Raw genomic sequence first — 24,537 nt, forward strand, 5'->3', positions numbered from 1 at the left:
AAAGCATACTGTTAGCGCGAGTGGGCGAACACGACCACTACGGACTCAGGGTCAGGTTCGCCAGCGGTACAGCTTTATTTAACATCGACGGAGGTGCAGTCAGGACATACAAACAGCACTGTCCCAAAAGCACTCTAAGCAATGGGCTACAGTTATACTCAAACTTTGGCACACTGTATGGTTCAAATATCAATGTTTTGTTTACAGTGTTTGACTCTGACCATTCTGTTTCGATGTTTTCAAGTACAGTATGGATGTTTTAAGTACGATAATCGTTTCTGTCTGATGGGTTTATCAATGGTCTAGAATCTCCGGGGTTTGAACAATGGATGTTTGGCTGATCTCAGGAAGTCTTTTGAGGCCAAGAAGGCTTCCTTAGTTATGTTAATCCTCTCCTTAGGTGTTTCTATAGAGGCTTCCTGATATCGTTGATTAGGTCAGTGGTGCTGATTTGAAAAGATGAGGGTGTACTTTTAATTTAGTTTGCGTTGGTGCCATCCTGTCCGGTTCCCTTTGTGTGTTGAGACCTTGTTTATATTTTAAAAACATGTCTTTTGCCTGCTTGTCTGGATCTGTTCCCTTGTGATCTTTAATGGAGGGGTTCTGAGTGCAGTTTAGTCTGTTTCATATTACATACCTAACTTCAGAAATTTGTTGTCTGCTAACAATACTGTTCATAGAGTACGGGAGAAGGAAAAGGATTTGATTTATTTTTGTCACATATATTAGTATACAGTGAAAAGTAGGGTCAATTTAGCATGGCCAACCAACCTAACCCGCACATCTTAGGATGTGGGAGGAAACCGGAGCACCCGGAGGAAACCCATGCAGATACGGGGAGAACGTGCAAACTCCACACAGACAGTGACCCGAGCTATGATGTGCGACAGCAGTGCCAACCACGGTGCCACTGTGTCACCCTAAAGTCCCATCTTAACTCCCTGTCCACAGGCAAACACTTGGAGCAGGAACAGGGATTTTCCTGGTTCAAGTTCTCCGTTTGAATCACACACCATCCTGACTTGCAAACACGTCTCCATTCTTTCATCAGCGTTGCAATAAAATCCCGTTGGGTGTACCCACACCAAACAGACCCGCAGCAACCTGTGTCCACTTGTAACTGATTGTTCAAGGGGAACAGCTGCTCCCTATCCACCCTGTCCATGCCGCTCATTTCTATATTATTGTTGCATATTTTAGTGGTGCAAACATAGAAGCTTAGAAGATAGGAGCAGGAGGAGGCCACTCAGCCCTTCGAGTCTACCCTGCCTCCATCACGATCATGGCTGATTGAGTTGGACAATAGCCTAATCCTGCTTTTTCTCCACAAACTTTGAAGTAGATATCATTGATAAGGTTGCGATGGTGGTTGTGTACAGCCTTTTGGAAGGTTTGCCAATGATATCTACTTCTTATGAACGACTAATGGAATAAAGAATGTTGATGTTCAGACTGAATAAACTTCTCCGGAAGGGTGGCAACTGCGTTTTAATCCATCGGGATCAAGGTTTCTCCTTTCATTCTTAACCCATGCGCTCTAGTTATTTTCTCCCCTAGCCTCAGTGGAAAAAGCCTGCCTGCATTCACTCCATCAAAATCTTATACACCTCTTTCAAATCTCCCCTCATTCTTCTACACTCCAGGGAATAAAGTCCGAACCTATTCAACCTCTCTCCGTAACTCAGCTTCTCAAGTCCCGGCAACTTCCTTGTGGTTCCTCCCACAATTCCAAAGACGTGCTGGATTGGCCGTGCTAAATTCTCCCTCAGTGCACCCGAACAGGTGCCGGAGTGTGGTGACTCGGGGATTTTCACAGTAACTTCACTGCAGTGTTAACGTAAGGCTGTTTGTGCCACTAATAAAAAAAAACAAACTTAACGATCCGAAGGCAACACGTTACTTGACTTGATTCGAATGCACTAAGAGTTCAAATTAATATTCATCTACTTACGTTCATTATTAATAGCCAATATCGTTGCAGTGTACGACCCATTAATCACATACTTCGACTCTCGATCAGGTACACCGACAAAGGTAATCTCTCCAGTTTCGGAATCTATAACAAGCCAATTAGCTGGATCGGAATCCTTTGCATACCTGTTGCATGTGTTGGAAAACGTGGGTAAGTGTTTGGCTGGCTGCATTGTTTTTTTAAAAGAGGAAAACAACATTTAAAAAGAGCAGCAGAATCACAATCTTACTTGGTCATGGTGCTTACTTTCCCAGTGTCCGCACTAACCGCAGGATACCTTCCCAGCACCTGGTGTACCGTCTTGCTGGTCATGCTTTCGCGGATGGACACCTGCCACTTCGAGGGCCGGAACTCAAAGCCTTCCACCACGTTCACCACCTGGAGTGTTATTTTAATCGTGCGTGTGATGTCTAGGTGAAGCACAGAGCGGTGAAAGGGAGCCTTGTTGGAAACCCGCACAACCAAATTCACCAGGTTGCTTATTTCGTGGTTAAGTTCCTGCGTCAGGGGTTGAAGAGAAGACAAGGTAGCAAGAGCAAATCCAAGAGAAAATCAAAATCAGACTAAGGACGAAGAACGGATATGACCGTAAGATGTAGCAACAGAAGCAGGCCATTTGGCCCATTGAGTCTGCTTTGCCATTCGATGAGATTGTGACTGAACTGATGTGATAATCCTCAACCCTTGATTCATTTACTGACTATAAGAACGTAAAAAATAGGAGCAGGAGTAGGCCATCTAGCCAAGATCGAGTCCATGATTGGGTGCAATATCTCATCCTGTCAGCTTGGATCTTGGTTGCCTCTCTTGTGGGGACCACGAACTGGGATTCAATTGGATTTTGGTTTTTGGAGCAAGCGAGGAGATAGATTCAGGCTCGCTCTGTCAACTGTGAGCGCGGAAGAAAGTTAAGAAGAGTAGTATCTCCTTATCAATCCGATCAAATCCCTCAATCACCTGAAAACAGCTCACTTTGATCAACTGTTAACCCTGTATATTCAAGAGAGCACAAGGCTGGTGTCGACAATCTGTCCTCAGTTTAATTTTTAGCTCTGTTGTCATTCTAGTGAAACTCTGCTTCTCCCCCATCGAGACCAGGTGTGTTCAGAACCGATAGGCTTTGGCAAGGGTTTTATATAATTGTAACCTAGCTTCTACCCTAACATAGCGTCATGAAAGTCAGCATTCCCTTTGGTCACTCGTCTCCAGTGATTTTTAACACCTCGCGGTACCTGCCAGCGAGAACAGAGAAATTGGCGCTCGGTCAAAACACCATTCCCTGCAGCGGGACTGGAGAATCCCAGCCGCGGACGAGGTTGGAGAGTCTGGTCCAATGTTCTCTGCCATCTCCGGCTTCGCACCATTGAGTAATCGCTCCGGGTGGGATTTCCGTTCGTGCCATCCTCCCGTCCTGCCAATGGTGAACGAACCCCTCCCCCCAACACCCGAGACGGAGGGAACAGCGGGAGACCCCACTGACGGCGGCGGGACTGGAACATCTTGCTGGTGATCAACAGCGAGCTAGCTCCATGCAGACACGCCACGAGGGGGAAATCCCATCCTCAGTCTAGTCTTTATTGATTCCAAAGTGAACTATTTGCCCACCTACAATTCCCTCTGCCCCAGTTTGTCCGACCCACCCTCCGGGTTTGAACACTGCCATGTGATTCTGAGGACTTCAATTGGAGGGTTCACTTGGTTTACAACTTTACCTTCTGAACAATCAAAATTCCTTCGTTGGTTCGATTATCCACCTCGAACCTGTAATGCTCGTCTTCATTTCCCTCAATAATAACAAAGTGCGCCAGCCAGTTATCAGTAAACTCCAGGTCCTTATCTGACACTTTGATGCGCAAGACTTCAACTTCCTTTGTATTTTCGATCACATCTGCTGTGTACTGAAAAGGAAATCACAGAGGTAACTAAGAAGGTAGATGAGGGCAGTGCAGTTGATGTTGTCTACATGGACTTTAGCAAAGCCTTTGACAAGGTACCGCATGGTAAGTTGTTGCATAAAGTTAAATCTTGCGGGATCCAGGGTAAGGTAGCCGATTGGATACAAAATTGGCTTGCTGTCGGAAGACACAGGCTTGTGGAGGGTTGTTTTTCAAACTGGAGGCCTGTGACCAGCAATGTGCCTCAGGGATCAGTGCTGGGTTTGCTGTTGTCATTTATATTAGTGATTTGGATGAGAATTTAGTAGGCGTTAGTAGGTTTGCAGACAACACCAATATTGGCAGTGCAGTGGACAGTGAAGAAGATCATCTAGGATTGCAATAGGATCTTCATCAATTGGGCCAGCGGGCTGACAAACGGCAGATGGAGTTTAATTTAGGTAAACGTGAGGCGATGCATTTTGGTAGATTGAACCCGGACAGGACTTACTCAGTTAATGGCAGGGTGTCGGGGAGAGTTATAGAACAAAGAGATCGAGGTTCATAGTCCTTTGAAAGTGGAGTCACAGGTGGAGAGTGGTGAAGAAGGCATTCGGCATACTTAGTTTCATTGGTCAGAACACTGAATACAGGAGTTGGGACATTCTGTTGAAGTTGTACAAGACATTGGTGAGGCCACACTTGAAATACTATTACTGTTCTGGTCACCCTATTATTGAAAACCTATTATTAAACTAGAAAGAGTGCAGAAAAGATTTTATTAGGATGCTACTGAGACTTGATGGTTTGAGTTATAAGGAGAGGCTGGATAGACTGGGACTTTATTCACCTGGAGTGTTGGAGATTTAGGGGGGATCTTATAGAGATCAATAAAATAATGACAGGTATAGATCAGTAGATAGTCAACATCTTTTCCTAAAGGTAGGGGGGTCTAAAACTAGAGGGCATAGGGTTTAAGGTGAGAGGGAAGAGATACAAAAGTGTCAAGAGGGGCCATTTTTTCACACAGAGGGTGGTGAGTGTCTGGAACGAGCTGCCTGAGGTAGTAGTAGAGGCGGATACAATTTTGCCTTTTAAAAAGCATTTATACAATTACGTGGGTAAGATGGGTATAGAGGGATATGGACCAAATGCAGGCAATTGGAACTAGCTTAATGTTTGAAAAAATTGGAGGCATGGACAAGTTGGGCCCAAGGCCAGTTTGCATGCTGCAAACCTCCATGATTCTACGAGAGCACAATGGTTTGTTTCACTGTCTGTAAATCCGTTTTCAGACTTCTGGTCATTATCACATTACTGTTCGTGGGATCTTACTGTGTGACATTTCATAGAAATCACAGAAGGAGACCATTCAGCCCATCGAGTCTGCATTGACAACAACCCAAACCAGCCCTATTCCCGTCACCCCACATATTTACCGCGCGAATCCCTCTGATCTACACATCCTGGGACACAAAGGGGCAATTTAGCATGGCCAACGCATCTAACCCGCACATCTTTGGACTGTGGGAGGAAACCAGAGCACCCGGAGGAAACCCACGCAGACACGGGGTGAACGTGCAGACTCCGTACAGAGAGTGTCCCAAGCCAGGAATCGAACCCGGGTTCCTGGCGCTGTGAGGCAGCAGTGCTAACCATTGTGCCATACGACAACTCAGGTTGGCCTCACCAGCGACACCCAGGTCCCATGAAAGGATAAAGGAAGGATGAAGATGAGGTCAGAATCAAAACGGCCAATGAGCTTATCACATGGGCGGAGCAGGATCGAGGGGCCGAATGGCCTACTCCTAACTCATGTCATGTTTATATCGGGCTTTTTAAGTTATGAAGTGTCCCGGGGCACAGAGAAGATGTTTGCACTTGTGAGTGAAAGCAGGGCAAGGGGTCATCAACAGAAGAGAGTCACTTGTACACCTGAAAGCAAAACCCCTTTATCAGGAGCGGCGGAACTGCCGAGCTCGCTATCCCAGACAACAGTTGAGGTAAATCGTGGATATACATTAAAAGGGGAAGTAGTTAGCTACAAGAAAGAGATAGAAGGATACATTGATGGGGTGAGATGAAGGCATACGGGACACCTATATGGGGAGCTGACGGCCCTGTGGTTTATTGCTGGCCTAATAATCCAGAAATCCACCTCATCTTCTGGAATCCTGGTTCGAATCCCATCATGGTAAATGGTGGAAGCCGATGGAACCGTGTAAAATGCTCGTTAGGCAACAAGGATTGTGTGCAGTTCTGATCGCCACACTGTGGAAATCATAGAAACCCTACAGCACAGAAAGAGGCCATTCGGCCCATCGAGTCTGCACTGACCACAATCCCACCCATATCCCTACATATTTTACCCAATAATCCCTCAAACCTTCACATCTCAGGACACTAAGGGGCAACTTAAGCGTGGCCAATTAACCCAACCCGCGCATCTTTGGACTGTGGGAGGAAACCGGAGCGCCCGGAGGAAACCCACGCAGACACAGGGAGAATGTGCAAACTCCACACAGACAGTGGCCCGAGCCGGGAAGCGAACCCAGGGCCCTGGAGCTGTGAAGCAGCAGTGCTAACCCACTGTGCTACCCATTATGGGCAGGATGTGATTGCGCTAGAGAGGGTGCATTTTAAGCTAAGGGACCGGAGACTTAAAGGGGATTTGGGGAAGAAATCTTTTCACCCAGAGGGTGGTGGCACTCTGGAACTCACAGCCTGAATGGGTGGTAGGGACAGGAACCCTCACATCATTTAAAATGCATTTAGATGAGCACCTGAAACCTCGCGGCATACAAAACAGGGCTTTAAACTAATTAGGGGGGGGGAGGGTGCGAGGGTAGGTGATGTTACGAGGTCTAAAGTTAAGGAGAGGGTACAGGTAAGGGAAGAGGCCGAGGATGTCCCAATAATAGAGGGAGTAGGGGGCGTGAGTATGGTTGGTGGCGTTACGGCAAATAGGGTCCAGGTGAAGGCTGGGATGAAAGCGCTTTATCTGAATGCACGAAGCATTCGGAATAAAGTGGATGAGCTGGTGGCGCAGATCGACACAAATGGATACGATCTGGTGGCCATTACAGAGACGTGGCTGCAGGGTGACAGGGACTGGGAGCTGAATGTACAGGGCTATCAAGTGTTTAGGAAGGATAGGCAGGAGGGAAAAGGGGGGGGCGTAGCTCTGCTGATTAAGGATAGCATCACGGTGGTAGCGAGGGATGATATTGGAGCCAAGGAGCAGAGGGTGGAATCGTTGTGGGTGGAGATTAGGAACAGCAAAGGGAGGAAGACGCTGGTGGGTGTCGTCTATAGGCCCCCGAATAATGATCTGGAGGTGGGGCGGGCTGTTAACGCGCAAATAAGTGCAGCGTGCAGGAATGGGACGGCCGTAGTTATGGGGGATTTCAATCTGCATATTGACTGGTCGACCCATGTTGGACGCAGGGGGCTCGAGGAAGAGTTCTTGGAATGCTGCCGGGATAGTTTCCTCGAACAGTGTGTGTTGGAGCCGACGAGGGAGCGAGCTATCTTGGATCTGGTGCTATGTAATGAGGCGGGTAGAATTAGGGACCTTGTGGTGAAGGATCCTCTTGGGGAGAGTGATCATTGTATGGTGGAGTTTCTGGTGCAGATGGAGGAGGAGAAAGTGGGTTCCCGGACACGCGTCCTCTGTTTGAATAGAGGGGAGTACGGTAGGATGAGAGAAGAATTGGCGAATGTGGACTGGGGGAGCGCGTTGGAGGGAGGGTCTGTTGAGGAGCAGTGGAGGATCTTTAAGGAGATCTTTCTTGGTGCTCAACGGAAATTTATTCCAATGGTCAAAAAGGATAGTAGGAAGACAGGTAATAAGCCGTGGATAACGAAGGAGGTGAAGGAAAGTGTTAAATTAAAAGCGGAGGAATTTAGAGTAGCTAAGAGTAGTGGGCGAGAAGAGGATTGGGAGAGGTTTAAATGTCAACAAAGATTGACAAAGAAGTTGATAAAGAAGGGTAGGAGAAACTATGAAGCTGGGCTAGCGCTTAACATAAAAAAGGATAGCAAGAGTTTTTATAAATATATAAAAAGGAAGAGGCTGGCTAGGGTGAATGTTGGTCCTTTAGAGGATGAGAAAGGGGACCTAGTGGTAGGGGATGAGGATATGGCTAAGGTATTGAATAACTTCTTTGTTTCTGTCTTCACGGAGGAGGACGTGAATAATTTGCCGGGTGTTAGCGATGGAAAGGTGGTAGGACTGGAGGGTCTTAATGACATTACTGTTACTAGAGAGGCGGTGCTCGACAGACTGGAGGGGCTGATTGTCGACAAGTCCCCAGGACCGGATGGAATGCATCCGACGGTCCTGAAAGAAATGGCGGAGGTGATAGTGGATGCCTTGGTGGTTATTTTCCAGACGTCGCTGGATTCCGGGGAAGTGCCGGATGATTGGAAAACGGCTAATGTTACGCCGTTGTTTAAGAAGGGTGCCAGGCAAAAGGCGGGGAATTATAGGCCGGTTAGTTTAACGTCTGTGGTAGGAAAAATGTTAGAATCTGTCATTAAGGAGGAAATTGCGAGGCATCTTGAAGGCAATTGCTTGATAGAGCAGACGCAGCACGGTTTCATTAAAGGGAAGTTGTGTCTGACAAATTTACTGGAGTTCTATGAGGATGTGTCTAGGGCGGTGGATAGAGGAGAGCCGGTGGATGTGGTCTTTCTAGATTTTCAGAAGGCGTTTGACAAAGTACCTCACAAGAGGTTATTGCAGAAGGTCGAGGGACATGGAGTTGGGGGTAGGGTGTTAGCGTGGATAGAGGATTGGTTGTCAAATAGGAGGCAGAGAGTGGGGGTCAACGGGTGCTATTCGGATTGGCGGATGGTGACTGGTGGAGTGCCCCAGGGGTCGGTGCTGGGGCCTCAGCTTTTTACCATTTATATAGATGATCTGGAGGAGGGAACCGAGTGTAGGGTGTCGAAATTTGCTGATGACACCAAGATTGGAGGAACGGCAAATTGTGCGGAGGGTGTGGAGAGTCTGCAGAAGGATCTAGATAGGCTGGGCGAATGGGCCAGGAAGTGGCAAATGGAATGTAATGTTGGCAAGTGTGAGGTGGTCCACTTTGGTAGGAAGAATGGTAGGAAGGACTATTACTTACGGGGCGAAAAACTGCAGCAGGCGACGGTGCAGAGGGACCTCGGGGTCCTTGTGCATGAGTCGCAAAAACCCAGCTTGCAGGTGCAGCAGGTGGTCAGGAAGGCGAATGGGATGCTGGCCTTCATAGCGAGGGGGATTGAATATAAAAGTAGGGAGGTCTTGCTGCAGCTGTATAGGGCATTGGTGAGGCCGCAGCTGGAGTACTGTGTGCAGTTTTGGGCGCCGCACCTGCGCAAGGATATTTTGGCCTTGGAGGGAGTGCAGAGGAGATTTACTAGGCTGATACCGGAGTTGAGGGGGTTGAGCTATGAGGAGAGGCTGAATAAACTGGGCTTGTACTCGTTAGAGTTTAGAAGAATGAGGGGAGATCTCATTGAGACGTATAAGATGTTGAATGGGATGGATAGGATAGAGGTGGAGAGACTCTTCCCGCTCAAAAAAGACAGTAGGACTAGGGGGCACAGCCTCAAGATAAAAGGGGGGCGGTTTAGAACTGAGTTGAGGAGGAACTTCTTCACTCAAAGGGTGGTGAATCTCTGGAATTCTCTGCCCGCTGAAGTGGTGGAGGCTGCCTCGCTAAATATTTTTAAGATGCGGGTTGATGGGTTTTTGATAAGCGAGGGGATTAAGGGTTATGGGGAGAGGGCGGGAAAGTGGAACTGAGCCACGACAGATCAGCCATGATCTTATTGAATGGCGGGGCAGGCTCGAAGGGCTAGATGGCCTACTCCTGCTCCTATTTCTTATGTTCTTATGTAAGATCCGGTGCTGGAAAACGGGATTAGAATAGATTGAGGTTTGATGGCTGGCGCAGACACGATGGGCTGAAAGGCCTCTTTCCACACTGCAAAACTCCATGACTGTCCGACAAGGTGGTGCAGGAGGCTCGTGTGGAACATAAACAACAGTACAGAACATTTGGGATGAATGGCCTGTTCCTGAGCCGTAAGATTCACTCTGAACCACTCATTTTCCTTCGCAGGAAAAAGTTCACGCGTTGGTCAAAATAATCAAAAAAGGAAAATGGAGCAGATTGACTCTTACCTCAAGTTGGTCAATACTGGGGATGTTGTCATTAACGTCTAAAATCGTGATCCGTGCTCGTGCTGTTGCTTTATGTCCTTCAGCGCTTCCAGCAAGATCACGAGCTTCAACAATGAAAGTGTAGGAGTCCTGGGTCTTGATAAAGAAAAAGAATATTAGAAAGCTTTAATAGAACCTTTAATAGGATGCAGGAGTACAATATCAAGGGTAGGAGTCTTAGCAGTGTTGAGGAGCAGAAGGACCTTGGGGTCCGGGTCCACAGGACTCTTAAATTGCCCTCGCAGGTGGAGGATGTGGTCAAGAAGGCGTATGGTGTACTGGCCTTCGTTAATCGAGGGATTGAGTTTAGGAGTCGGGAGGTAATGCTGTAACTTTATAAGACCCTTTGTCAGACCCCACTTGGAGTACTGTGCGCAGTTCTGGTCGCCTCACTACAGGAAGGATGTGGAAGCCATTGAGAGGGTGCAGAGGAGATTTACAAGGATGTTGCCTGGATTGGGAGGCATGCCTTATGAGGGTAGGTTGAGGAAGCTCGGTCTCTTCTCCCTGGGGAGACGAAGATTGAGAGTTGAGAGGTATAGATAGGGCGGATTCTCTGAGGCTATTTCCCAGGGCTGAAATGGTCGCTACGAGAGGACACAGGTTTAAGGTGCTGGGGAGCAGGTACAGAGGAGACGTCAAGGGGTAAGTTTTTCACTCAGAGGGTGGTGAATGAATGGAATTGGCTGCTGTCGGTGGTGGTGGAGGCGAACTCGCTGGGGTCTTTTAAAAGACTTCTGGGTGAGTATATGGGATCTAATGGGATTGAGAGTTATAGATAGTTCTATGGCCTGGTAGGTCATATGATCGGCACAACTTGTGGGCCGAAGGGCCTGTTTGTGCTGAAGTGTTCTATGTTCTAGAACCATAGAATTCCTACAGTTCAGGAAACTACTTGACCCATCACGCCTACACCGACACAATCCCACCCAAGGTCCCTCCCCGTAACCCCACATGTTTACCCCACTAGTCCCCCGACACTAAGGGATAATTTAGCACAGCCAATTAACCTGAGCCACACATTTCTGGAGTGTAGGGGGAAACCCAAGCACTCGGAGGAAACCCACGCAATCACAAGAACATAGGATAAGAACTAGGAGCAGGAGTCGATCATCTGGCCCCCTCGAGCCTGCTCTGCCATTCAACAAGATCATGGCTGATCTTCTTATGGACTCAGCTCCACTTACCCGCCCGCTCACCCATAACCCTTAATTCCTTTACTGTTCAAAAATTGACCTATCCTTGTCTTAAAAACATTCAATGAGGTAGCCTTGCTGGCAATTTGAAACCATGTTTACACGATGCAATGACGGGATTTGATAGGTGGGACGTGTTAAGAAAGCAGATGGAATGCTCGGTTTTCTAAATAGGGGCAAAGAATCCTGATAAAAGAGGCGGTTTCATTTCATAGGGTGGGTAACGGCACCTGACAAATACAAGGTACTTAACCCCGCGGCACTCATTTCAATCTGGGTCATAGGATCATAAGAAATGGGAGGAGGAGCAGGCCATCAAACTGGATCAGCGCTTCCAATAAGAATTATGGCTGATCTGATTGTAGGTTCCATTTCCCTGTTTGCCCCTGTAACCCTCGATGCCCTTGCCTATCCAAAATCTGCCTGATGCAGCCTTGACTATATTCATCCACCCAGTCTCCCCTGCTCGCTGGGGGAGAGAATTCCACTGACTGAAGAAATTACTCTCCATCCCCCACCTCTTGGGGTGGGGGATGTACTTTTACACTGTGCCTCCCTAGTGCAAGACTCCCGCAAGCGGGGAAACAGCCTCTCAACACCTCCGCTTTCTCAGGAGACTAAGGAAATTTGGCATGTCAGCTGTGACTCTCACCAACTTTTACAGATGCCCCATAGAAAGCATTCTTTCTGATTGTATCACAGCTTGGTATGGGCTCCTGCTCTGCCCAAGACTGCAAGGAACTACAAAGGGTGGTGAAGGAAGCCCAATCCATCACGCAAACCAGCCTCCCATCCATTGACCCTGTCTACACTTCCTGCTGCCTCGGCAAAGCAGCCGGCATAATTAAGGACCCCACACACCCCGGACATTCTCTCTTCCACCTTCTCCCGTCGGGAAAAAGATGCAAAAGTCTGAGGTCACGCACCAAGCGACTCAAGAACAGCTTCTTCCCTGCTGCTGTCAGACTTTTGAATGGACCTACCTCGCATTAAGTTGATCTTTCTCTACACCCTCGCTATGACTGTAACACTGCATTCTGCACCCTCCCATTTCCTTCCCTATGAACGGTATGCTCTGTATGTATAGTGTGCAAGGAACGATACTATTCACGGAGTGTTAATACATAATAAATCACATCAAACCAAACATGGGTGTCCTATGCAATTCGGGTAATGTGGCGCCCTGGAGTTTGATGGCTTAATCTCTTCGACTCTGATGGGAAATGGTAACTCACCCAGGGGTAATATTTATTACTCACCTCTCTGTCCAGAAGATTATCCACGACTTTGATTTTGCCATCCACTGTTGAAGAAAATGCCGTAGTGTCCCGCGTTATGATCCTGTAGCGAATAGCAGCATTTGATCCTTCGTCCGCATCTGTTGCGTTTAGTTGCATTACAAAAGTGCCTAGACAGAAGGTAACAATACAGATCTTTAAACAGGATTAGTTAAAGTAAAATTCCTCAGACATAACAGGCCTAAATCTCCCAGTTCCCCCTCCCCTCCCCATCGCTGCGGGAATCGTTGCAAGTGGAACGATAAATGCGACCGACAAGCCAAGGGTTCGTTTACCACAGGCAGGCATTTCCAGTCCTGTGGCGGACGTAACTGGAAAATCTCGCCTGCAGAAATGTTTTCTCCCGCCCCCGACTTTCAGTTCTGGGCCGTGTCCCTCAGGCAGGATATGCTGGTCTTGGAAGGGGTTCAGCAGAATGAGAGCTGGTCAGGAAGGGTTAAATCACGGGCACAGGTTGCCTTGAAAAGATACAGGCTCCGAAAGTGCACGAGACAGGGGAAGATTGCACGGGCAATCTTGTTTATGAGGAATCTGCAAAGAATCGGCTAAGTCTTTGAAGGAAAGGAACAGGAAGTTGGCTTGGAAGATCTGTAGGACTATAACTGGGGTTATAAAGGCAGATTAGGCAGCCTAGAAAATTTGCAAAGTACTCTTTCCTGTATCTGTTATTCCATTTATAATTTGTACCTCGTATCGACCATGACTTCTCTGTTAATTCATGCTTACTTTACGTCAATTCTGATTCTCTTAATGAAAAATAAGTGAAAACCTCATGGTAATTCCTTGGGATTGGTTATTAAATTTGATTATTGGGTTCACCGATCCTTACCAAGATCATAACACCAGAGAGAGAAAGGTCTTTGCCAATAAGGTTATTATAAATTGCTATTTGTGGAATTGCTGTCTGCAAATTGGTTGGCAGAATTCCTACATTTCTCCCAGACGACCTGGATCCACTACAGTTTGCCTACTACTGCAACAGGTCCATAGCATACGCCATCTCCTTGGCCCTGCACTCAACCCTGGAACACCTAGATAACAAGGACACCAACGTCAGGCTCCTATTTATTGACTACAGCTCAGCCTTCAACACCATTATTCCCATGAAACCCATCCCCAAACTCCTTGGCACTTCCCTCTGCGACTGGATCCTGAACTTCCGAACTCACAGACCACAATCAGTAAGGATAGGCAACAACACCTCCTCCACGATTGTCCTCAACACCGGTGCCCCACAAGGCTGTGTTCTCAGCCCCTTACTATACTTCTTATACACCCTATAACTGTGCGGCCAAATTCCCCTCCAATTCGATCTTCAAGTTTGCTGATGACACCACTGTAGTGGGTCGGATCTCAAACAATGATGAGACAGAGTACAGGAATGAGATAGAGAATCTGGTGAACTGGTGCGGCAATAATAATCTCTCCCTCAATGTCAACAAAACGAAGGAGATCGTCATCGACTTCAGGAAACGTAAAGGAGAACATGCCGCTGTCTACATCAATCGGAAAGAAGTAGAAAGGGTTGAGAGCTTTAGGTTTTTAGGTGTCCAGATCACTAACAACCTGTCCTGGTTCCCCCCCATGCTGACACTATAGTTAAGAAAGCCTATCAACGCCTCTACTTTCTCAGAAGATTAAGGAAATTTGACATGTCAGCTACCACTCTCACCAACTTTTACAGATGCACCACAGAAAGCATTCTTTCTGGTTGTATCACAGCTTGGTTTGGGCTCCTGCTCTGAGCAAGGCCGCAAGGAACCACGAAGGGTGTGAACAGAGCCTAGGCCATCACACAAACCAGCCTCCCATCCATCGACTCTGTCTACACTTCCTGCTGCCTCGGCAAAGCATAATTAAGAATCCCACCCACCCCGGACATTCTCTCTTCTTCCTTCTTCTGTCGGGAAAAAGATACAAAAGTCTGAGGTCACGCACAAACTGACTCAAGAACAGCTTCTTCCCTGCTGCTGTCAGACTTTTGAATGGGCCTAACTTGCACTATGTTGATCTTTCTCTACACCCTAGCTATGACTGTACTCTGCACTCTTTCCTTTCCTTCTCTATGAATGGTGTGCCTGGTCTGTAATGGTGCGTAAGAAACAATACTTTTCACTGTACGTTATTACATGTGACAATAATAAATCAAATCAAATCATTACAAAGGTAACTACATTTCAAGAGTAATTAACCGATCGTAAGGTGCTTTGAGATATCCAGTGGTTGTGAAAAGCCAGATCGACGAAAGGTTCTTTTTTTCCCCCACTGAATTTGGGTGGATGTAACCACAATACTGACCGGATGTGATGTCATTCATAAGTACAACATGTGGGGCTGAATGGTCTCAACCCTAAGCTTACAAGTCAAAAAGAGAAGAATCAAAGCAGTTTACCTAACTCACTGAGTTCTTCAATGGCTCCTTCAAAGACCGACTGCGCGAAAATCGGAGCATTATCATTCTCATCCAAAACTTTAACCAGGAGCTCTATTGGTTCTTCCATCAGTCTCTTATTCTGGTCATACGCATTACCTACAAGCTGAACATATGAAAAAAGATTCACCAAGGCAACTCTTCGAAGATGGGAGGCCATTCGGCCCTTCGAGGCTGCTCCGCCATTGACAGCAGATCGTCCAACTCAGTAGCCCAATCCTGCTTTCTCCCCATAACCTTCCATCCCATTCGCCCCAACTGCTACACAACTCTAGATCACTCTCTGATGATAGCTCCCACAAGGCTGATGTCAGGATCTACCCCTGCACCATCTGCCTTCCTCGCCTGCCCCACATCAAGCAGATGGAGCCCACTCCATCCATCTTCTCACATTCTCCCTCCCCCCCCCAACCTAAATTCCCAACCCCTTCCACAGCTGCCCAAGGAAGCTGATTAATTTTTCTTTTCATGGGGTGTGGGTATCACTGGCTAAGCCAGCATTTGTTGTCCGTTCTTAATTAGCCTTGAAAGGAGTGACTCGCTTGGCCATTTCAGAGAGGCAGTTGAGAGTCAACCACATTGCTGTGGCTCTGGAGTCACATGTAGGCCAGACTGGGTAAGGATGGCAGATTTCCTTCCCTAAAGGACATCAGTGAATCTGATGGTTTTACACAAATCAATGATTAAAGTTTATGTTTAAAGTTCACTTATTTATTAGAGTCTCAAGTAGGTTTACATTAACACTGCAATTCTGTGAAAATGCCCTAGTTGCCACACTCCGGCACCTGTTCGGGTACACTGAGGGTTAACATAAGAAATAGGAGCAGGAGTAGGCCATCAAGCCCTTCGAGCCTGCCCCGCCATTCAATAAGATCATGGCTGATCTGAAGTGGATCAGTTCCACTTTCCCACTTTCTCCCCATAACCCTTAATTCCCCTGTCTATCAGAAAGCTATCTACCCGCGACTTAAATATATTTAGCGAGGTAGCCTCCACCACTTCAATTGGCAGAGAATTCCAGAGATTCACCACCCTTTCAGTGAAGAAGTTCCTCCTCAACTCCGATCTAAACTGCCGCCCCGCCTTATTTTGAGGCTGTGCCCTCCAGTTCTGCTATCCTTTCTATGCAGGAAGAATCTCTCTGCCTCTACCCTATCTAGCCCTTTCATTACCTTGTTCTCTCTATAAGATCCCCCCTCAGCCTCCTAAACTCTAACCCAGTCTATTCAATCTCTCTTCACAGTCCAACCCCCTCATCTCCAGTATCAGCCTGGTGAACTTTCTCTGTACTCCCTCCAAGGCCAAGTGCAAGTGCGGCGACCAAAACTGCACACAGTACTCCAGTTGTGGCCTCACCAGTTGCAGCAAGGCCTCCCTAATTTTATATTCTATCCCCCTCGCTATAAAGGCCAGCATCCCATTCGCCTTCTTGATCACCTGCTGCACCTGCAGACTGGGTTTTTGCGACTCGTGCACAAGGACCCCCAGGTCCCTCTGCACCGTAGCATGCTGCAGCTTTTCACCCTTTAAATAATCCCTCCTATTATTATTTCTGCCAAAGTGGATAACCTCACATTTGCTAACGTTATACTCCATCTGCCAGGTCCTCGCTCAGCCTATCCAGATCCCTCTGCAGACTTTCCGCACCCTCCACGCAATTCGCTTTTCCACTCATCTTCGTGTCATCAGCAAATTTTGTTACCCTACACTCAGCCCCCTCCTCCAGATCGTCTATGTAAATGGTAAACAGTTGAGGCCCCAGCACTGATCCCTGCGGCACTCCACTAGTCACCAACCGCCAACCAGAATAGCACCCACTGATACCAACTCTCTACTTCCTGTTAGACAACCAATCCTCTATCCACGCTAACACCTTACCCCCAATTCTGTGCACCCTAACCTTCTGTAGCAATCTTTTGTGAGGCACCTTATCAAACGCCTTCTGGAAATCTAAAAACACCACATCCACCGGTTCCCCTCTGTCTACCGCACTAGTCACATCTTCAAAGAACAAAGAACAACACAGCGCGGGAAACAGGCCCAACGAGCCTGCGCTGCCATTTTAACATTGTGAGTGCCCTCTTCTACCCATGACCTTTGTCTATGCCTACTGGGGAAGATTGAGGGAAGACTAATTTAGGGATAATTTGTTACACCAATCAGCCTAACAGCACGTTTTTGGGGTGTGGGAGGAAACCGGAGCACCCGGAGAAAACCCACGCAAGCACGGGGAGAATGCGCAAACTCCCACAGACACCGGCCCAAATCCATGTGTCTGCACAGCAAACAGTGAGAGTCACTGAGCTGTCGTGTTGCACATGTCGTTTCTTCATAAAAATCCAATAAATTCGTTAAACACGACTCCCCCTTCACAAATCTGTGCTGCGTCTGCTCGATCAAACCGTTTAGAGAGAATTTAGCACGGCCAACGCACCCTAACCAGCACGTCTTTCGAACTGTGGGAGGAAACCGGAGCACCCGGAGGAAACCCACGCAGACACGGGGAGAATGTGCAGACTCTGCACTGACAGTGACCCGAGGGCTGGGAATCGAACCCAGGTCCCTGGTGCTGTGAGGCAGCAGTGCTAACCCACTGTGCCACCTGATGATACGTTCATTATTGAGAAGTCCAGACTGATCAACTGGAATTTAAATCCCACCAGCTGCCGTGGTGGGATCTGAACCCATGTCCCCGGTGCAATAGTCTGGTGCCTCTGGACATTAAAACTCGTGCTACAAAATTCCCCACCAACCAGTCACGCCGCAGTTCCTTCCTGCTCCAGTCACGCCACAGTACCTCAAATCTGTAACATCATCTGCCTCCACTCTCCATTCAGAAATGTGGCTCAGTGGGTAACACTCTCACCTTCCGAGTTCAAGTCCCATTTCAGAAACTTGAATAAATGATGACACTCTGGTATAGTACAGCACTGAGGATGTGCTGGATAGTTGGGAGGTACAGCTTCTCAAACGAGGTGATAAACTGAGGTCCCACCCCCTCACACGCAGGTGCGGGGCAAAGGATTCTCTCGTGGCTTTGAAAATAATCAGGGAGTTCATCCTGGCGACTGCGCCATATCTAATCCTCAATCGCAAAAATCAGACTATCCGATCTGCATCACGTTTACTGTTTGGGGGAGCGTGCCACATTACAACAGGGACGGCACGGTGGCACTGCTGCCTCACAGCTCCAGGGACCTGGTTTCGATTCTGGCTCGGGTCACTGTCTGTGTGGAGTTTGCACATTCTCCCTGTGCCTGCGTGGGTTTCCTCCGGGTTCCCCCCACAGTCTGAAAGGTGCGCTGGTTAGGGTGCTAAATTCTCCCTCAGTGTACCCGAACAGGCACCGGATTGCGGCAGTTAGGGGATTTTCACAGCAACCTCATTGCAGTGTTAGTGTAAGCCTACTTGTGACTAATAAATAAATGAACTTTAGAACTTAGAAGATATTCTTAAGACGAAGAACATAGCGAACTTCCAGAAACAACGCAAACAAACGACTCCTCCTTCACCACCCTTCACCCCTTGCTGTGAGAGAACCAGCGAAAGCTTTTGCCTTTTCCATTAAAAATGGAATCCCCACATTGCAGGAGGAGGCCATTTGGCCTATCGAGTCTGCACCCTCTCCCTGACAGAGCTTCTTACCCAGGCCCTGTCGCCATAACACCACATATTTATCCCACCAATTTAACATAGAACACTACAGCACAAACAGGCCCTTCGGCCCACAATCATATCCCTACCTACCAGGCCTATCTATAACCCCCAATCCCATTAAATCCCACGTACTCATCCAGAAGTCTCTTAAAAGACCCCAGCGAGTTCGCCTCCACCACCACCGACGGCGTCCGATTCCACTCACTCACCACCCTCTGAGTGGAAAACTCACCCCTGACATCTCCTGCTCCCCAGCACCTTAAACCTGTGTCCTCTCGTAGCGACCATTTCAGCCTCCGAGAATCCAAGCTTTCTTCGAATATTGAAAATCAGTTGCTACTTACTCTGAAATATGAATATTGTTCACGATCCACTGTCCTCGTTGCGTTTAATTCTCCAGTGTGAGGGTCGATGACAAACAGCCCGATAGGTGGCTCATTCGCCCCTTGTCCAACAATGGTGTAGGTTATTTTAATACCGGGATTGTCTTGGTGGTCGGACACAATCTAAGTGGGAAAGAGAAACAGTCAACGTTAATTCGCAGCTGGACTACTGTGTGCAGTTTTGGGCGCCGCACCTGCGCAAAGATATTTTGGCCTTGGAGGGAGTGCAGAGGAGGTTTACTAGGCTGATACCGGAGTTGAGGGGGTTGAGCTATGAGGAGAGGCTGAATAAACTGGGCTTGTACTCGTTAGAGTTTAGAAGAATGAGGGGAGATCTCATTGAGACGTATAAGATGATGAATGGGATGGATAGGATAGAGGTGGAGAGACTCTTCCCGCTCAAAAAAGACAGTAGGACTAGGGGGCACAGCCTCAAGATAAAAGGGGGGCGGTTTAGAACGGAGTTGAGGAGGAACTTCTTCACTCAAAGGGTGGTGAATCTCTGGAATTCTCTGCCCGTTGAAGTGGTGGAGGCTGCCTCGCTAAATATTTTTAAGACGCGGGTTGATGGGTTTTTGATAAGAGAGGGGATTAAGGGTTATGGGGAGAGGGCGGGAATGTGGAACTGAGCAGCGACAGATCAGCCATGATCTTATTGAATGGCGGGGCAGGCTCGAAGGGCTAGATGGCCTACTCCTGCTCCTATTTCTTATGTTCTTAATTAACCTGTAACTTAAACATGCCAGAATAATCGCCCTGTGTATGCCATAATAGCTGCATGACTCCATGAGGAATTCTAGACTTGGCACACTGCCTCCTACTGCAATTGGTAAAGGACCTTACTCTTACCATCAGGGCAATCCTGGCGGGCGGCGCAGTGGTTTGCACTGCCGCCTCAGAGCGCCGGGGACCCGGGTTCGATTCTGGCCTTGGTTCATTGTCTATGTGAAGTTTGCTCGTTCTCCCCATGTCTGCGTGGGTTTCCTCTGGTTGCTCCAGCTTCCTCCCACGCTCCAAAGATATGCCGGTTAGGTTGCCCCTTAGTGTCCCAAAGTGTGTAGGTTAGGTGGCTTGGCCATGATAAATTGCCCCCTAGTGTCCCAAGACGTGTAGGTTAGGTAGATTGGCCGTGCTAAATTGCCCCTTAGTGTCAGGGGGATTAGCTGGGTAAATAGATGGAGTTACAGAGATAGGGCCTGGGTGGGATTGTTGTTGGTGCAGGCTTGATGGGCTGAATGGCCTCCTTCTGCCCTGTCTGGATTCTATGATCCACAACCCCCATGCAGCCTGGAATTCTTTTCTCTTGACAGTTGAAGTGTTGTTGAAAAAGTGACATGCTGTCGAAGTTTTTTCTCTCACACTTATCAGGACCAACCCAAGAACGTCAATTTCAAACAGAGCACCAATTTTGTACTTCATGGGAAATTTAGCAGTATGTCTCTTCTGTCAGCGTTATTCAAATTCTTTTTCCGATCTTTCATCCAAAGTTTTGCACGAGTTTATATTTGCATTTCAGTCAAAAAAATACATTGGGCAGAATTTTACAGCCTGACTCGTCCCAAAGCCACAAGATCTCATTCAAGGTCAATGGACCTTTCCACGGTTCTCCCCTCGCCCACTTCAATTCCTGTGGCGGGCAGGATGATAAAATTCCAGCCATCTTATTTATTTCCAGTTCCTCTGTTCAATTTGTGCAGCAGAACCAAGAAGATGGTAAATGTGAGGTCATCAAATTTGATAGGAATAACAGCAAAATGGCCTATTAGAACATAAGAACATAAGAAATAGGAGGAGACCATCTAGCCCTTCGAGCCTGCCCCGCCATTCAATAATATCATGGCTGATCTGAAGTGGATCAGTTCCACTTTCTCCCCATAACCCTTAATTCCCCTGTCTATCAGAAACCTATCCACCCGTGACTTAAATATATTTAGCGAGGCAGCCTCCACCACTTCAACGGGCAGAGAATTCCAGAGATTCACCACCCTTTGAGTGAAGAAGTTCCTCCTCAACTCCGATCTAAACTGTCCCCCCCTTATCTTGTGGCTGTGCCCTCTAGTCCTGCTATCCTTTCTGAGTGGGAAGAATCTCTCTACCTCTACCCTATCCACTCCTTTCATTATTTTATACGTCTCTATAAGATCCCCCCTCATCCTTCTAAACTCCAACGAGTACAGACCCAGCCTATTTAGTCTCTCTTCATAGTCCAACCCCCTCATCTCCGGTATCAGCCTAGTGAACCTCCTCTGCACTCCCTCCAAGGCCAATATATCCTTCCGCAAGTGCGGCGACCAAAACTGCACACAGTACTCCAGCTGCGGCCTCACCAGTGCCCTGTACAGTTGCAGCAAGACCTCCCTACTTTTATATTCAATCCCCCTCGCTATGAAGGCCAGCATCCCATTCGCCTTCTTGATCACCTGCTGCACCTGCAGACTGGGTTTTTGCGACTCGTGCACAAGGACCCCCAGGTCCCTCTGCACTGTAGCATGCTGCAGCTTTTCGCCTTTTAAATAATAATCCCTCCTACTATTATTTCTGCCAAAGTGGATAACCTCACACTTGCTAACATTGTATTCCAACTGCCAGGTCCTCGCCCACTTGCTCAGCCTATCCAGATCCCTCTGCAGACTTTCCACACAATTTGCTTTTCCACTCATCTTCGTGTCATCAGCAAATTTCGTTACCCTACACTCAGCCCCCTCCTCCAGATCATCTATATAAATGGTAAACAGTTGAGGCCCCAGCACCGATCCCTATTATTTCAATAGTAAAAAATCGCAGCATGCTGCTGTGCAGAGGGACCTGGGTGTCCTTGTGCATGAATCACAAAAAGTTGGTTTGCAGGTACAACAGGTAATTAAGAAGGCAAATGGAATTTTGTCCTTCATTGCTAGAGAGATGGAGTTTAAAAACAGTGAGGTTATGTTGCAGCTGTATAAGGTGCTGGTGAGGCCACACCTGGAGTTACTGTGTACAGTTTTGGTCTCCTTACTTGAGAAAGGATATACTGGCACTGGAGGGGGCGCAGAGGAGATTCACTAGGGTGATTCTGGAGTTGAGAGGGTTGGATTATGAGGAGAGACTGAGTAGACTGGGGCTATACTCGTTGGAATTCAGAAGAATGAGGGGAGATCTTATAGAAATATATAAGATTATGAAGGGAATCGATAAGATAGAAGCAGGGAAGTTGTTTCCACTGGCGGGTGAAACTAGAACTAGAGGGTATGGCCTCAAAATAAAGGACAGCAGACATAGAACTGAGTTGAGGAGTAACTTCTCCACACAAAGGGTTGTGAATCTGTGGAATTCCCTGCCCTGTGAGGCTACCTCATTGAATGTTTTTAAAGCAAGGATAGATTAAATATTTGAACAGTAATGGAATTATGGTGAGTGGGTGGATAAGTGGAGCTGAGTCCACAAAAAAATCAGCCATGATCTTACTGAATGGCGGAGCAGGCTCGAGGGGCCGGATGGCCCACTCCAGCTCCCCATTCTTATGATATTTCACATTTTCCAATTTCCCTGACGGGAATATCTTGTTATGAGCATGACTCAAGGAGCTCATCAACATCATGGGAACAGAATTACTCAATCACAACCAAAACCCCATCATCAAACGTAGCGCCAAGAATCTCAACCAGTAAGAACAGCACCGAGCAAGAACGGCGAGAGGGGGCAGCGGCTTGAGCCAATAACGCGCCACCATGTCTACCAGCGGCCTCATTGAGGGAGAGCTGGTGAGACCAGTGCGGGGCACATCATCTACAGGTCACACTGAGCGATCTAAGAGACTGGATCCTTAATCCAGTGCCTTCGGCGGGGGCATTGGTACAAATCCCACTGCTGCACGGTGGCACAGTGGTTAGCACTGCTGCTTCGTAGCGCCAGGGACCTGAATTCGATTCCCGGCTTGGGTCACTGTCTGTGCGGAGTCTGCACATTTTCCCCATGTCTGCGTGGGTTTCCTCTGGGTGCTCCGGTTTCCTCCCACAGTCTGAAAGACGCGCTGGTTAGGTGCATTGGCCACGCTGAATTCTCCCTCAGTGTACCTGAGCAGGCGCTGGAGTGTAGCGACTGGGGGATTTTCACAGTAACTTCATTGCAGTGTTAATGTAAGCCTACTTGTGACACAAATGAATAAATTTAATAAGCTTAAATTCACCTCACTTAATCCTAGTCTATCTGCACGGATGAACCATCACTGACACAAGGGACTGCTGAAGGGGTGCATTCCGATTATCAGGAAAAATTAGGCCAATGGCATTCGCACTGTGGTGTAGATTGTTTCCTGGGAGCGACAGGATTATCCTGGGAACCGGGATTGAGTAGAGTGGGCCAAATAGCTGTAGATAGACGCTCTGTTAAGGAGTACATCCAAGACTTTCCTCAGGTTGAGAATCGAGAATTAGGAGGTCACTGTGTCAGAATAATCCGGGGCTGCCATTAAATTGAGAGGTCGGGAGACGTTTCTTCACTCAGCCAAATCTTTGGGATCCCCCAGGGTACAGACCTACAGCTGCTCAGCCTGGAGTACGTTCAATGTGGAGGTCAATAATATTTATGTATTTGACAAGATGCCCCTTAAAAGTCATTATCGTATCCACTTCCACTACCTCCCCCGGCAACGAGTTCCAGATACCCACCACCCTCTGTGTAAAAAAACTTGCCTCATACATGTCCTTTAAACCTTGCACCTTAACCTATGCCCCCTAGTAATTGACTCTTCCATCCTGGGATAAAGCTTCTGACTATCCACTCTGTCCATGCCTCTCATAATCTCGTAGATTTCTATCAGGTCGCCCCTCAACCTCCGTCGCTCCAGTGAGAACAAACCAAGTTTCTCCAACCTCTCCTCATAGCTAATGCCCTCCATACCAGGCAACATCCTGGTAAATCTTTTCTGTACCCTCTCCAAAGCCTCCACATCCTTCTGGTAGTGTGGCGACCAGAATTGATCACAAGATTCCAACTGCGGCCTAGCTAAGGTTCTATAAAGCTGCAACATGACTTGCCAATTTTTAAACTCAATGCCCTGGCCGATGAAGGCAAATATGCTGTGTACCTTCTTGACTACCTTCTCCACCTGCGTTGCCACTTTCAGTGACCTGTGTACCTGTACACCCAGATCCCTCTGCCTATCAATACTCTTAAGGGTTCTGCCATTTACTGTACATTTCCCATCTATATTAGACCTTCCAAAATGCAGTACCCCACATTTGTCCGGATTAAATTCCCTCTGCTACTTCTCCACCCAAGTCTCCAATTGGTCTATATCCTCTGATGGTCCTCATCGCTATCCGCAAATCCACCAACCTCTGTGTCATCCGCAAACTGAGTAATCAAACCAGTTACATTTTCCTCCAAATCATTTATATACATTACAAATAGTAAAGGTCCCAGCACTGATCCCTGAGGAATGCCACTTGTCACAGCCCTCCATTCAGAAACACACCCTTCCACTGCTCCCTCTGTCTTCTATGACTGAGCCAGTTCTGTATCCACCTTG

The 24,537-nt window shown here is 47.7% G+C and overlaps 1 protein-coding gene across 1 annotated transcript in view; it reads right to left on the reverse strand.

The window, feature by feature from the left end:
- Positions 1 to 24,537, reverse strand: part of LOC145346403 (uncharacterized) — a 122,126-nt gene that overhangs the window by 20,519 nt on the left and 77,070 nt on the right. Inside the window, exons 17-23 of the mRNA XM_080193556.1 lie at positions 18,990 to 19,151; positions 14,959 to 15,094; positions 12,519 to 12,667; positions 10,025 to 10,159; positions 3,685 to 3,870; positions 2,202 to 2,470; positions 1,952 to 2,097 (exon numbers count right to left, since the gene is read on the reverse strand). Of these exons, the coding sequence (XP_080049682.1) occupies positions 1,952 to 2,097; positions 2,202 to 2,470; positions 3,685 to 3,870; positions 10,025 to 10,159; positions 12,519 to 12,667; positions 14,959 to 15,094; positions 18,990 to 19,151 (1,183 nt within the window). The remainder of the gene's footprint in view (positions 1 to 1,951; positions 2,098 to 2,201; positions 2,471 to 3,684; positions 3,871 to 10,024; positions 10,160 to 12,518; positions 12,668 to 14,958; positions 15,095 to 18,989; positions 19,152 to 24,537) is intronic.

The sequence above is a fragment of the Carcharhinus amblyrhynchos genome, chromosome 8, assembly GCF_965287045.1.
Source record: "Carcharhinus amblyrhynchos chromosome 8, sCarAmb.v2.hapA, whole genome shotgun sequence".
NCBI classification, from domain to species: Eukaryota; Metazoa; Chordata; class Chondrichthyes; order Carcharhiniformes; family Carcharhinidae; genus Carcharhinus; species Carcharhinus amblyrhynchos.